This window comes from Anguilla anguilla, chromosome 5 (genome assembly GCF_013347855.1).
Source record: "Anguilla anguilla isolate fAngAng1 chromosome 5, fAngAng1.pri, whole genome shotgun sequence".
Taxonomy (NCBI): Eukaryota; Metazoa; Chordata; class Actinopteri; order Anguilliformes; family Anguillidae; genus Anguilla; species Anguilla anguilla.
In genome coordinates, this window is record NC_049205.1 from 42,907,274 (window position 1) to 42,922,177 (window position 14,904).

Consider the following 14,904-nt stretch of genomic DNA (forward strand, 5'->3'; position numbering starts at 1 on the left):
TGAAGACTGGGTGCTAATGCATCTGTCCTGTGTCAAGGTTGTATAATCTTAAAAAAAACAGGGTTTCTGACACTGAAAAGCATCCAAGATCCTTGGGTTCTCAAAAGAATTTCATAAACCTTTCAGATGCAATGCAGCCCCAGAGGATGAGAGAGGAAACAATGTAGCACATTTATTTTGACAGCACATTTTCTTTGTCAGCAGTGACCAGTAGGTGACACGGTCAGCTTTCAAGGTAGTGGATGTTTTTTGAGACTGTATACTTTTTATGTGATCATATCTTAAAAAAAACACTCAATTGAGATTTTACATGTAAAGTTTTATTTTCATGACTAATTTCTCATCAAAAATGAAAAGTATATATTCTATACAATTACAACATCTGTATCAATACAATAAAAATAGACTGCTCTGAAAGTATGAATACCATAGATAACATATAAAGCACTCCATGTTTCTGATAAACAGGAGCAATGCAAGCACAGGAAAAAGGTTCTAGAAAACATTTTTTTATATACCCAGTAAATAAATGTAAACATAGTTCAGATAGATGCAAAGATATTGTAACACAACTCCATACTTGTAATAATCTAGATACAGTCAATCTTAATAAGCAGCTGGGGCCGAGGGCTGCTAGTACCTTTTCAGCTGATTAAAAACATACACATCCTGCCTCAATGCATTCTGTGATAGAAGCATTTCCAAAGCATTTTTTCTCCTAAGTATCATCCTCCTTTCAGTGGCCTTAGAATGCACTTATCACATTTATCAGTTTTTATCATACAAACTTTAGGATACAGAGTGGTGCAGAGGTTAGTGCATGAAGTTTTGAGCTTTAGTTCACCTCAGGCGCTCCAGTATAACTACATACATATACATACATTGTCAGTTAAATCGCATGCATCACAGTGGCCAAAGATTGACTGGCAGCTTTTGATAAGAATTGGAACCATTTCTGTCTGCTTCAATTCTAATTATGAAGACGGTTCTCCATACAGTTATCTAAAGCAGACATTCTAAAGAAAAATATTTGTATTTAAAGCCAACAAAACAAAGAAAAAACAGAATGTTTCTGATTAAACTTCTGAGTATGTAAGCAAACGGTTCCAAAATGTGACATGGTGATTCATTTGACCTACAAATTGCTCATAGGTAAAAAACTTGCCTACTGTGGAGCATTTACATTTGAACCCTTAAGCGATGACACTCACAGGAGTTGTATTCGCAAATACACTAAGGCAAAGCATAAAAGGCACTACTGACAATATCATTTTGGAATGGTGATACAAGTCAAGCTATCCACCCAGTGTAAGATCAATGAAATAAAGGTGGCCAGATCGCCTTAAACTGAATAATGGAAGGATTGGGTGAGGCGAAATTGGAGAAGGCAGTCTACCACCCTTCAGGACCTCTAATACCTAAAATCACACTCATAAAATAACAGGGTAAAGAGACTGGTCACTCACGGGAGCGTTTTTTGATATTGGGTCAGTATTAGTGCATGTTTTCAATTGGGCCAGACATGTTTTGGGTGCAAAAAGGGCACTTCAAATGCTTACAGACATTTCTGACAACCTGCAGGCTTTACATTGTTGGATATGAGGGCATTCATGACTTTGTAGTCTAAAGCAAGAAAATGCACTCCAAGTGACTCCAAACCAGCTTATTTAGCTTATGTCATGCCCCAAGAGGTTGTACACTAGAACTGAAACAATATAAAAAAACTAAGCAAAAGTGATCTACCTCCTTACACACACATAAATATCAGCTTGACGATGAAAAATAATAATTACATTTGAGTTGTAATTTAAGGTATTTCTCAATAGTTTCAACATTCAAAATTTACTAAAGGTGTAAGGGCATTGAGTTTGTGAAATATTAAGTGGGACCATGTTTTTGTATTGGTGTTTAGTCGTTCTGTCCCAGCCGAAAAGCTCTTCAGGGAGTGCATTGAGCCAATGAACCTATCGACTTTAATTTCATAATTTTAAAAATAATTGTGTGTTATTGCCATTTATAAAATCGACTGTAATCCTGACTGAAAAATAAAATACATTTTAAAGTATTCAAAATAATATGATGCTAGTCTTTGGTATTGTGTGAAAGGTGGTGCAGAAGTTTGGTAATTATAATTATTTGTACAGTGCATGCCAATATTTATGTGCAATATTTTTTGGCCTTAAATTCATCCAAAGTTGTTCCAAAGGCTTTTTTTGGCTGCATTTCCCTTGGTTTTTGATATGAGGCATAACCTCTCCCTCCTGGAAGAGGTGTCTTATTATATAATATTGCCACATATTACACTGTACAATGCTTAATTTGAATTCCAGTGCTTTTCAAAATGTTTTACAAGTGATATTTAATTTCTATTTATCAGAACACATTTCTGGGAAATAAATAGGTTCATTCAATTGAAAAGGCAAACAAAAACCTTGTATTACCTCTTTACTTTAATTTACTTTCTGGGGTTTTCGATATTTCAGTTTTAGCGTATGCTTTCTAATGGCTGGGATGGTTTTTGCACAATGAAGGACATTTCGGATATTTAGAGAAGTTTATGATGTTTTGTCGACTTTACAAGCCAAGTAGACAGAGTTTTTTGGGGGTTAATGGTCCAAAGCAAGAAAATACAGTTAAGCTCCACAGCAGCTTGCACAGTGACATTATGTCTCCAGGTTGTATGTATATGTATGTTGCCTGATCATTCTCCAAAAATTGTGTTAAATATTATTTCTGCTTGGAACTATTTCCTATAGGGCAGGCAATCTGAAGCCATGGTGCTCAAGAAAAATAGTACTGGCACAATATTAAAACTGATGTTCATGTTTAAAATTCTAACACCATAAAAGTTATATGTTCATATGTACAGCCTCCCGCTGTACAGACTGCTATAGTGAAAAACCCCAGAAAGTTAACTATCCCTTTAAATACATGCATCCATCTTTACACTTTTTTAAAATCAGGGTAATTCCTGTAAATTCACCTAGCAAGAGGAAAAAGATGTATATTGTTTAAAAAAGGTGATTTCCCACTTTAATCTTTGTATAAAAAACTTAAGGCCAAATCCCTGATAAACAAGTTCTAGCAAATATCTACATAACATTTAACAACTAACAAAAATGAGGATATGAAAGAACTATTCATGAGAAATCCCACTATGATGGCCTTTTTTGGATGAACAAATAGTTTGTGAAGCTAGGTATGTAAACTTCTTCCTGTTCCAAAAAAAAAAAACACACCTGAGAACAGGACAAACTGGAGTAAAACTATGCTTCTTTGGACTGGACTTAACTGGACTGGACATAAACTGTTGTCATCATTTTGGCTAGATCACAACTGCTGTGACCTCACTAATTGGCTAAGTTAAAAAAAAAAACTAAAAGGCATGATGGGCTGTCATTGTAGCTTGTTCCGCTTTTAAGTTCCTTCTGTGGGACCAACTCTCATTCTGTGGAATGTCCGAACAAGGAAAAGAATGCAGACAGACGGACAGATGGAAGGACGGGTGGGGCGGGCGGGTTAACAGTCATGGGAGTGCGCCTGGGGGCCAGCACGAGGGCGGGGCGCGGGGCTGTGGTTGTTGCAGGCGTCCTTGCTGCCCCTCAGGCCCATGCTGTCCAGAACCTGCATCTTTCCCTGCTCCTCCTTCATGAAGAGCTCCACCATCAGGATCTTCTCCTTGTGGATCTGCTGGCTGATGTCCTTGGGGATGTCTGGGATCAGCCAGTCCACGACGTCGCTCATCAGCATCACCACGTTCTGGGAGAGGGAGAGAGATGCTGTCTTGCTTAGCCCACGTGAACATGGCACTGAGAAAACTGTGGTGGCTAAATTTAAAAATGGATAAAACCTGTGTGGTTATACAGAATCCAATCAGAAATAAATAGATATACTGCATATCCATGTTCGTAACCACATGTATCATTCCAAAATACATTACTAAATTTATATTCTGTGATGGAATTGACTTTGATGTGCCTGAATATTCTACAGCACTGTGTGACTGGGAACTACACGGATTATGTGTATAAAGAACAAAAGTTAGTCCACATAATAATTTAAAAAAAAAAAAAAGCAGAGTCACATTTTTCCTGACCTGGAAGACTATGACAAATGCCAGCCGAACTGCCAGCACAGCCCAGAATTCTTTGGAGATTTCGTATGGCGTTGGTGACCATGGAGGCTCTCTGTAGTCTTTGTACCTGGAGTGATGAAAACACAGTGAAGGAGTTCTGAGGAACCCATTGTTGATACATTCTCATAGATTCTGGTGAGATCCACGGAATTTCATATTGCTGGCAGTCATACCACCATACACCCTGCTCCTGCCAAATGGGTGAAGCTAAGCAGGTGTAGGATAGGAGCAACAAAGTTGCTGCTGGAACTTGTTGTGGTGGGACAGCAGGGGGCAGCATTCCCTCTGAACCAAACAAACCCTAATGCCCCAGAGTGCTGATGGGTGCGCTAAGCTGTCTTTCTGTTTACACATTACACCAGTGACCTGACTTACAGTAGCCAATAAAGCTCCCATGGCACTCATAGCAAAGAGTAGAGGGTTGTCTGAAATCTTGGCAAAATTCCAAAACAAAGCTTTCTGAACTTTGCCATGTAATCATTCCCAGTTTAACTGGCTCAATGATGTCCTCCCTCTCCACCTCAGCTGATGTGATGACCATTTTGGCTACCGTGCCTCACCCAGACGGCTATTAGACATTGGTGGCAATTGATGTGAGTTTCCCGCCTACAATGTGATTTCCCCCATCCGCTTAGATTATTATTATTATTATTATTATTATTATTATTATTATTATTATACTTGAGACCTTCAAGCATAGATGATCAGTCAAGACAATCCACAAGAAGACTACAAACTAGATAAGTTATTTAGTTGGTTTGTTTTTGAAATATCAATGCGTCCAGTGGTAAAACGCACTTCTTAACTACAGCTGATGCTCGGGTGTGTGGGTACCTGCACATCTCCACATGGTAGCCCAGGTGAAAAGGCTCCACAGGCTCAGTGCCATCCCGGAAGTGGCTGACGTTGAAGTAGGACAGGGTGTGGTTGACAAAGCCATGCATGGAGCCGTCTGAGCTGTACATGTACTGGTAAACCAGACGTGGAATGAAGTCCGACGTGAAGGCGATCACGAATGCCTGGGGGACAGGAGACCCCACGCCAAAGCGGTTAGGAGAAAAAACCTAGACATATCCCTTGTCCTGATAGTGGGGTGAATCCATACAAGGTGCGAGAAACAGTTCCCCATTGGAATGCGTCTTTTAAAATGATTCATTTAATTTAGTTAAAAGGGACAAATTGTAATCAATATTTCTGCAATTACGTCAAAGCACCATGTCAAATTTACTAACAGCTCATTTTCATTTGTAGTCACTTGGCTGAATGCCTAAAAGAGAGATTATACAATACAATTAAACCTTCTTACTTGACATAAGAAAGTGCCTTGGGTTTTAGATTTAAATTGCCATACTCTAAACAGGTCCACTACCTTTCAACATTCATGTCATCATAACTCTTATCCATGCAAAAATTATGAATTAGAACCATCACTGTATACTGAGTGCTCCCTGAGCACCATACAGAGTGCTTCATTCACGTTTCAGTAACTTTAACAGCTAAAAGATCCATGAGCATTATTCTCAGCAGTGGTTGTTCCATCTTCACTTGCATATTCATTTTTTTTTTTTTTTACTGTGCAGACAAGCACATTCAATTCAGGACAGAATAATACAAGCAATGTTTGGTAACAATTTGGATTTACCATTTCATGTTAGGAAAAGTGGTATGTCCCCCCTCCCCTCCCATGATGAAAGTAATACTTCAGTTGTTAAGGAATCTTATGTGATGAGTACTTCTAGTCCTGCCTCCCCTGGTACAGAGCTCCTACAAATCACATTAAAACCCCCCATGCCATCACACAAACTCAATCTCCAGGTCAGTAGAGGCAGACAGGAGGAACACAAACACCTCCTGTCCCAGACAATGGGGTATCAGGCAGATGCTAGTCAGCAGAGACAAGAATTCTGGGTCCTGGAGGTCATCCTATTGTAAGGATGCACACTTTCAGATTTACTATGGGGGGTGTACTCTGTCAAGTCTTCTCTCTGGCACACCATGTAAGGCTTGCTTTTCTCCTGAAGAGGGTCTGTTTTTGGTGGGATTCCACAGAAAAACCTGGCCAGAGAATGAACTGAGGAGTTTTACAAGGTGCGGTAGAAAGTGGGGGCGGAAGCTAGCTGGAAGCTTTAATGGCCTGTAACAGTAAGGTTTAAGGAGGGAGAGGAGTAGGCTGGGACAGCAGAACCTCGCAGTGTCTCCTCGCTCTAAAACATGCTTTCCTGAATCTACCAAATGACCTTGTTTGAACTTTACGCTAAACTAGCCATAATGAGTCTACATCTCTTCAATCAACTTCTAAGATAAGGGGTATACAAAGTGAAGTGTTGTAACGTAAAGTCCAGAGATAACGTTTAAGATGGCAGCGAGCAGGTTTTAGTGATTGTGCTCCAATTATACTCTGTGCTTTGAGAAAGAACACTTACATTGACGATAACAGCCACTTTGCCAATCCCTCTGAGAATGTTGTACCAGATACCTGCATAAAAGAGTAGAAAGACTGTGAAATGTATCCAGTGCCTCTGCAGTAGTCAGGACAATTAGTCTTATTAAAGACAAACTCAGAGTCTGCTTAAATAATACATAAATAAATCAAGTTTGCTTAAATAATACACTTAATTTGGCCCACAACATATGAGGCACCTAGCAGGTCGCATGTCTGTTTCCCCATCTTTCAACTGTCTAAGTTATGTGTTTACAACAAACACAGTTGAGTGGTATCCTGAACGAAGTACTTGGAAAAAACATTACAGTTGGTGTGAATAGCATTTTGGTGTTTTTTATTTGTATCCGCTTTGGTGGGCAAAAGGCCTTCAGTTTCCCCATTGTTTCAACTGTCAAGTTTAGGAGTTTACGACAAAACCAGTTCAGTGTGTGTGTGAGTGTGTGTATGTGTGCGCTGCAATCACCACTAGATGATGCCACGAGTTAAGGTCAAAATGAGTCCTTACCAACACAGTCAAAAAAACAGTCAAATTACTGATACTGGTGATATTCTACCTGCCTGCGCTACAGAGGATGACCTCCCAATCCTATCCTACCTGCCTTTGCAGTATATACATTCTAGAGGAGATGACAACCCCCTTATCCCTCCAGCTTTTGGTGTATAAACATTCTGCAGAGAAGATAACCACCCATTCTGCATGTGGTGTATATACATTCTACAAAGGAGATAACCCCTCAATACCACCTGCATGTGGTGTAGATACATCGTATAAAGACGAGAAACCCACCAATGTCTTTTGCTCTTGCGGCTATTGGTCTCCTGAGCTCGGCTACAAACTTCTTAGCATCCAAACGGATCTCAATGATGTTGTTGAGCAGGGCGAACAGCGGAGCCAAAGGGAAGGATGCCACAAACAGGGTCACAAATCCAAACTGGATGACTGTAGGGAGAAGACGGGTTTATATACAATACCCTGATCAGTGGATATGTGATAAACGTATAGCATGGGACACATAAGATTAGGGTTTCTTAAAACAGTGATTTCCAGGGTCCATGGGCCGCAAGAAACAACTTGCAATCAAGCAGAAACTACAATAGCATGCACCAACTTTAAATACCAGTGAGTTTACAGAATTAAAAAAATTCAGTATTTTTGCAGGATGACTCTGTGTCATGAGGGGACATGTGCCAGGTGGAAAACTGATCGGCCTAGCATTAGCCCACAATCTCCCCTTAAGTTGTCTCAGGGTATTAGCCGTACAGCTAACATGCTAGCTGTAGGTGGCATAAAGTATTACAGTGAATATGCGTTCCATTGTAACTCACTGTGATAACTGCTTTTTTATTCATACAGAGAAATTATCACACTGTGTAACAATGAAACACATTCATTCTAATACTTTATGCCACCAACAGCTAGGATTTTTGCATTTCATTTACTGCGGCAGGAAGTTTTTAACCATTTCTCCCTTTTTTCATTTTTAACTATTATTTGTTTCACTTTCTCTCATATTTATTTCCATGTTGTATTACTCCAAAATCCACTGATTAATTTGGGAGATCTTAGATCAACACTTTCCCATGGAACCACTATATTCAAATAGGCTAAGCCCTGCAGGGCTGTAAGCCAGTCAAGCACGAAATGCCCAGGATGCAACACCAGAATGCAAGGTATGTCATAAGACTGAACCAGTGGCACTTCACGGCCCTAGATTTTAATCTCTGATGTTTATCTCACACTAAGACATGCTCTGCAAAGGCTGGCTGAACAAGCACACATAAACCTAGATTGTGGGTTATTAGCACACATCAAAGGTGGAATTTTTTAATCTAACAGGTTCTGAGGTTAAACATCCATTCAAGTGCTGTAGCCATAACCCACATTCTACTATACTACCAGAGGTGGCACTAGGACATGTCTCAAATAGTATGTTGCAGCAGTCTGGAAGTAGCAGTTTCACTCTGGGAAATGCAATATCATATCCGTGAATCCTTCCTGGATTATAAATGGGTGCCCTCTAAGTGTTGGGGACTGAATGAAGAGTGCATGGTTACATGAGAGCTGGCCCGGTCTCTTTACACTTAGACTGGAGCCACATAACCCAAGAATACAGTGTTAATCCATCACAATGTCTCAGGCAGTGGAATGGCATCTTGCACAACTGGGCATTGGTGGGGTGCTGATTGACTCGGTGTTTGGTGCATACTTTCTGAGGCACTGTATCTGACTGAGCATCAGCCAGGGCCTTGTTTATGTTGTGTTTGGTTGCACAGGTTCTGAGCCGTATGAGTCTGAGCACAGCAACAGAAATAGCCTCCGTAAAGGAAGCCGTTGCAGTAAAATCCAGTCAGGCACACCAGAAATGCGTCTCCTTCTATGGCCTTCAAGGAAAGTTTAGCTGCCATAAAAGACGGAAGTTAGCTACTGTACTATGAGCTCTGTGACAGGACTATCAAGGACCTGCTTAACAAAATAATTCTGCACAAAGATTGCAGCAGAAACCAAAAGCTATTTGAGGTCACCGGAGATTCAACCCAGCTAATGGAAGGGGGACAAGAGTTAGAGAAATGGGCCGTCAAAAGGCTCCTGTACACACACCGAGGGTGAGGTGAGGCTGTTCCTGCTGGGCCTCAACTAATGTTACAAAAAAGCACTTGCGACTTGGCTGCCTGCTGTAAATAAGAGCAGGAATCAGCCCATCCACTCTCCCCCAGTGGTGTCAGTCCAGGAGCTGTACGTGAGAATCACTTTCATCTAGACCGTTGGGTTTTAGCGTTAGCCATACTCACAAGGGAAGAATGACCTGTGTAAAATACATAAATAGAGAAATAACCAGCGAGAATTCAGGAGGGCGATGTATCGACAGTGGGAAAGGTCAGAACTTCAATACCACTTGATTTTGAAAAATCTATTTTGCAATCTTGAATATTGACTGTCTTCAACTAATTGCTTACCTTTCCTGTTGGTTAATATTGACAAAGATAAGGGTGTTCATCAATTGAGGTAATAAGATCAACATGATTAAATGAGAATACACTTAAAGAATGCAACAAACATACATTCTCATTAACCTGATAGAACATACTCACAAATTATCCACAAACAATTTTTTTGAAAACTAATTTTAGTCATTTGTGCATTTATACACGGCATAAAAAAGTTCATATATTTGAGTGGGCTTATGACAGGATAGCTTGTGAACGTACAAATATGGTTGTATTTGTGCAGACTTCTGTGGTTTCTGCACTTGTGGTCCATCAAGGAAAACTTTCACAAGTGTCACAAGATGAACAAAGAATGCCACGTCTAACACAAGTGATAGAGGAGTCACTGTCACGCTTGAGGGTGGGAACATCAATGTCCAGGAGTCTGAAGCACACCTGTTAACAAGATCATGACCTGACACGCTCAGATCCATTTAACCCCTGACCAACAATGACCAGGGCAGTGGTAAAGCGTCACCACCCCTGCACAAGACTGCTCTATTCTCCTAAGGGATCTTTGAGATCAGTGTCTTCCTGCATCTTAGTGGTGCAGACACGGGACTACAGCTAGACCAGGGAGGACTTACAGTACCACATGGCAGGGCATACAGGCACTCAAACAAAGATGAATGATAATTACAACAACTAGTCACAGTTCTATCTGTTCTGGTAAAGGCAATTTATGAATTATTTCATTGCCATTGCTGTAAATTTGGAGAATCCTAGTTATTAGCTCAATTTATTTGCTTTTAAAGACAATTAGAGTTGCAGAGTCATTGTTATAAATGAAGTAATCTTGAAAATCGTTTTTAATTAGTGTTGGGAAAAGGCCAACATACATTTGCATCCATTAATTACTTCTGTCACTGACATTCATCAAAGCAGCCCCCTGTTGTTAATACAGCCAATAGGCAAATTACATACAATAGACACCTCTCTTTGGCCCTCTCTCTTGGATTTTTCATCTTGTATACACAAAATCTATCACATGATTTTTGAAGGGTCATATCCAGGCTGGGACCACAAATTAAATAAACTAAAAAAATTGGTGAATCTTTGAAATAACAAATTAATTTGAAAGCAAACATACAGGCAAATCAAAATTCTCTCACAGTGGGGGACAACCATAATGATCTCTGCAGCAACAATAAACTAATTTGTGTGACACCATTGGGTATTCTGAGTGGATCAACTGCCTACTCCACCAGCAAACAAACTTCCTCAAATTGGCTTTATCTCTTCCCGCTTATACTTTCTGCTCAACCCCACAGTTGGTCAGCTGTCATTCTGATGTGTGCAGTGCCTTACTCAAACATGTATGCTGCATAAATGTATAAATCCTGCCTGTCAACATACAGAGGTGCAAAGAGAGTCACAGTTGTATCGTCATCTTCATTTCACATTTCGCAGTTAAAATAACATCACACTACAATAACACTGGTACCCCCCCCAGCTCTCCCCAACCAGTGCTGAACCTCAGTGTGCAACCCGATTCCAAAGGTGAGAAAGCGTGCAACGACTTCCATGAGATACCGCAGTGAGGCACTGCTATTTTTGACCTACACCCTTCCGGGCCTGTCACCGTGTGGGTGTGTTGTTTAAATACTGCCTCCACGCAGAACAGGTTTCTATCTGAAAGGGAAGGGATCTGTCACACCCAGAAAAGCAGAATCAATTTCACTTCACGTGCGTTTAGCTAGAAACAGAGGGAAATTACAACAGCTATCTGTGGCTGTTTATAAACATATCAGGTTTGGAACTTGACCGGCCTGGTCTAGAACATTCCGAAAACAATAACCCTAATCACTGAAATGACGACTTGTTAAAAATAAAAGTACACAGGTTTTGATCTTATTCAAAGTATTAATATTCACCAGAATTAGACTACAAATAAATGCATGTTAGTGAATAATATTTCTATTTAATTTTCTATTTATTTTCTATTTAGTTTCTAATTGAAGTTAAAAATGAATGACAACTGTTGACCCAGGCTATAATCAAAGATCCAGGCGCACCAAAGACCAGATTTGCAAGCGAAATTTGAATACCCTGCAGGTGCCATATGCACAAAGTGTGTCGCACGAAGGGGCAGCGTCGCACGGAGGGGCAAATTAAACAGCAGCGCCTTTTCTCTTCTGCAATGAACGCCTGACTTACTCATCTCCATGTACTCGGGGGTGAGCCCGGCGAACGGCTCCAGGAAGTAGTCCGTCTCGTAGCGCCGCAGTTTCTTGTGCTCCTCCTCCTGGGAGGTGCCCCTCTTTGACTTGATGTACCTTATCAGCTTCTTCAGCTTCCTGTGGGAGCAGAGGGGAGTGGAGGCAGAGGCGCAGCGCCCATTGTGTCAGACTGAGCTACGCCGTGCACACACGCCACTGCCACGCTTCCAGGAAGCTTATCGCCCGGGGTTTGCATGTGGCCAGGGATGCGCCTGAATGATATGAAGGGACAGTCTCGAGTCATGTGATCTGAAAACCCTGCCGCGGGATCCCTGATGCGAAGCAGGGCCTGCCAGCTCAGCTTTTGTGGGCCTCAACTGCTTTTAGTACCCGTGTGCCCCTTGGAACAGAGGGCCTGTCGCTGAGAGTGTGTCAGGTGTGTCTGCTGACCAGTGTGGTGAGGGCCTGGGGCCTGTGGTCAGATGTCCTCACTGTGCGCAGGGTGGGGGATAGTGCACTCTGGGGTTAGTGGAGGGGTATGTGTGTGCTCTCATAGGTACGAGATGGCATCTGTGACTGTGTCTGCATTCATTACAGATTACACTACCTTACAGGCATTGAGCAGACGCTCTTATCCAGAGCGACTTACACTGCCATCCATTTATACACCTGGATATATATACTGAAGCAATGGAGTAGCTTGCTCATGGGTACAATATGTACATTCATGTGAAGAGGCACGTGTGCGCATTGAAAAGGAGCTGCAGATGTGTGTCTGTGCATCCTGCAGATGTGGACACTTTTCGGTACGTGTGCATACACACAGGATGTAGATGGCTGCGTTTCTTTATCTCACAGGTCTTGAGGCATGCACCTTCACGGAGTAACTCCACTTATCTCTGGTGGCGTTTGTTTACAGGTGAAACCTACTTTTCTCAGTGGCTTTGACTTAAAGTGTCTGCCAAAAGAATGCGTTGTAAATGGCAGTCTTCTACTCACGGGATGCCAATTTCAAACAGGTTGTTCTGGATGAGCTGCTTTCCCAGCATGGTGATACTGAGCTGGATGCACAGCTCCATCAGGCAGCCCCCGTGTGCACACTGGGGAAGGGAGAAGAATGACAGTTTGGTACACCGTAAACCAGAGTTACCCCTGACACAGATATGAAACAGAATAACACACTCCACCGTGTCATGAAAAGCACATGAGCAAACAGGTTTCGCAGCCCTTTTTTCAATTTCTGCACATCTGCCACCATTTCACATTTTTTAAGGGCTGTACACAGAAACATATGCCATCAATTTTTTTACAGACAGTGTTGTGAGCAGAAAATCACAAGCAGAAAACAATCTGCCATTTTACACTAACATCAACTTTGTATTTAAGGTATTACTTATTTAAGATATTACTTTTAAAAAGAGCAAATCGTTAAAAAAAAATTACCTCCTCCATCCGATAAGACTCAAAAACATACAGGTAACTTCCTGGACGACCAACAAGCCTTCAGGGAAATGAATAAGGCGTAACATAGTTAGGAGACTTCAGCTATATCATTGTAGGTGCACAAAATCAATACAAAAACACATGTACAAAGGATTCGTACCTGCCCCTGAAGAATGCAATGTAAATAATGGGGGTGAAGGCATTGGCAAACTTGAGGATGAATGTCTTAAAGATCAATTTCTCCTCAAAGGTCTTGTCGGTCTTTGGCACCTCTGAGGACACATGAAGTTCAGCCATCAAACACACAGCCATGAGATGATATGGGTGCAGAGCAGAGGATCAACTGTGCAAGTAAATTGAGGGGCTCACATGCTATCTTAGAACACACCATCTATTTTATAAATAAGTATAAGCATGCTCTTATTGTGAGAATGAACACACAGACAATGGTAAGCGAAACAAACATTGACCTTACAGATATCAAAGAGTTGCTAGTTTAATATGAAATTGTATAGAAGAAATCCATAAAATGAATAACAACATGCACATATCTGAATGCATTAAACAGCCAAACTGGAATACTATGTAAAGCTACAGTCATTCTAATGCAACCAACTAAAGGCAATGGCATAATAAAATTCTACAGCACCTTATGGGTAGTGGACTGTAAACAGAAACATGCTTATTATGTCAGATATAAACTGCCGTAGAATGAAGGTCATTTGAAAGGATGACTGGACTGGATGACTCCACTGGTCTTACCAAGGACTGTGAGCCAACGGGCAATGGCCGCGTACACCTCGTCCAGGATGAGGATGACCACGAGGTTGATGATGGCTGCGGTGGTCTTGACCGTCAGTCGCACATTGGAGCGTGTGGTCGGGTTGGAACTCATGTGCAGAGCGGCCTTGGTGGAAATCCTGTAGATGATGACCCCAAAGACGATGGCAAAGGTCACCCCAATCTGAGGAGTGAGGAGATGTCAACAGTGAGTTCAGTCAGGTAACATGAGAACGGTGATTTTCGCAACCTCTAACAATTAACAGTAACAAACAATCTAACGGTCAGTACAATGACCTATTATGGAAAAATGTATCAAGATTCACTGACATTTGAGAAACTGGAAGCTTACCATGAACAACATCATGATTGCGTTGGTCAAATAAGCTGGTAACCTGTCTTTACACGTCAGTTTTTCTTTTTCTGTCTAAAAGAGAAAATAATTAACAGATACAAAATAAGTGACACTTTACTATTGCAAACCACATGAGTTACAATGAGATCTATAGCTACTATACTACAACAGTAGAAAAACTGTTGATTCTTGATGCTGACACAACCATTTAGACATATTGACATTCTGTAATGGAATATTCCTTCACCCAGAATACCCCCCACCTCTTGAAAGCCTACACCTCTCATTGAAGAGATGCTATTTCACAATTGCAGATGACGAAAGTGAATACGTTGATGAAAGGGTCAGCATCTTCAAACATTAATCCAAGCAAACCATACAAAATGCAGAAAACACTGTACAAGTTCAAGCAGAAAACAGCAAAGGCCACTATTTAAAACATGATCACACAGTTGGCGAGTTTACAGAAGCAAGCATTACTCAAAGCAGCAACGGTGAAGGCGCTACCAAGCAATAAAAAGCACAAGAAGAAGAAGAAAGAGGTGACGTGATGCACCATTTCAAACGGGTCTAAAAAGTGTTGTGAAGAAAGCTTTGTGGGCAG

The 14,904-nt window shown here is 41.1% G+C and overlaps 1 protein-coding gene across 4 annotated transcripts in view; it reads right to left on the minus strand.

The window, feature by feature from the left end:
- Positions 1 to 298: 298 nt before the first annotated feature.
- Positions 299 to 14,904, minus strand: part of LOC118227534 (anoctamin-1-like) — a 60,425-nt gene continuing 45,819 nt past the window's right edge. For all 4 annotated transcript variants that reach the window (XM_035418083.1, XM_035418085.1, XM_035418086.1 and 1 more), the window contains 11 exons: positions 14,298 to 14,372; positions 13,928 to 14,129; positions 13,326 to 13,437; positions 13,166 to 13,223; positions 12,722 to 12,822; positions 11,721 to 11,860; positions 7,366 to 7,518; positions 6,559 to 6,611; positions 4,970 to 5,154; positions 4,097 to 4,202; positions 299 to 3,759 (listed from right to left, as the gene is read on the minus strand). In XM_035418083.1, the coding sequence (XP_035273974.1) occupies positions 3,520 to 3,759; positions 4,097 to 4,202; positions 4,970 to 5,154; positions 6,559 to 6,611; positions 7,366 to 7,518; positions 11,721 to 11,860; positions 12,722 to 12,822; positions 13,166 to 13,223; positions 13,326 to 13,437; positions 13,928 to 14,129; positions 14,298 to 14,372 (1,425 nt within the window). In that variant the 3' untranslated portion in view covers positions 299 to 3,519. The remainder of the gene's footprint in view (positions 3,760 to 4,096; positions 4,203 to 4,969; positions 5,155 to 6,558; positions 6,612 to 7,365; positions 7,519 to 11,720; positions 11,861 to 12,721; positions 12,823 to 13,165; positions 13,224 to 13,325; positions 13,438 to 13,927; positions 14,130 to 14,297; positions 14,373 to 14,904) is intronic.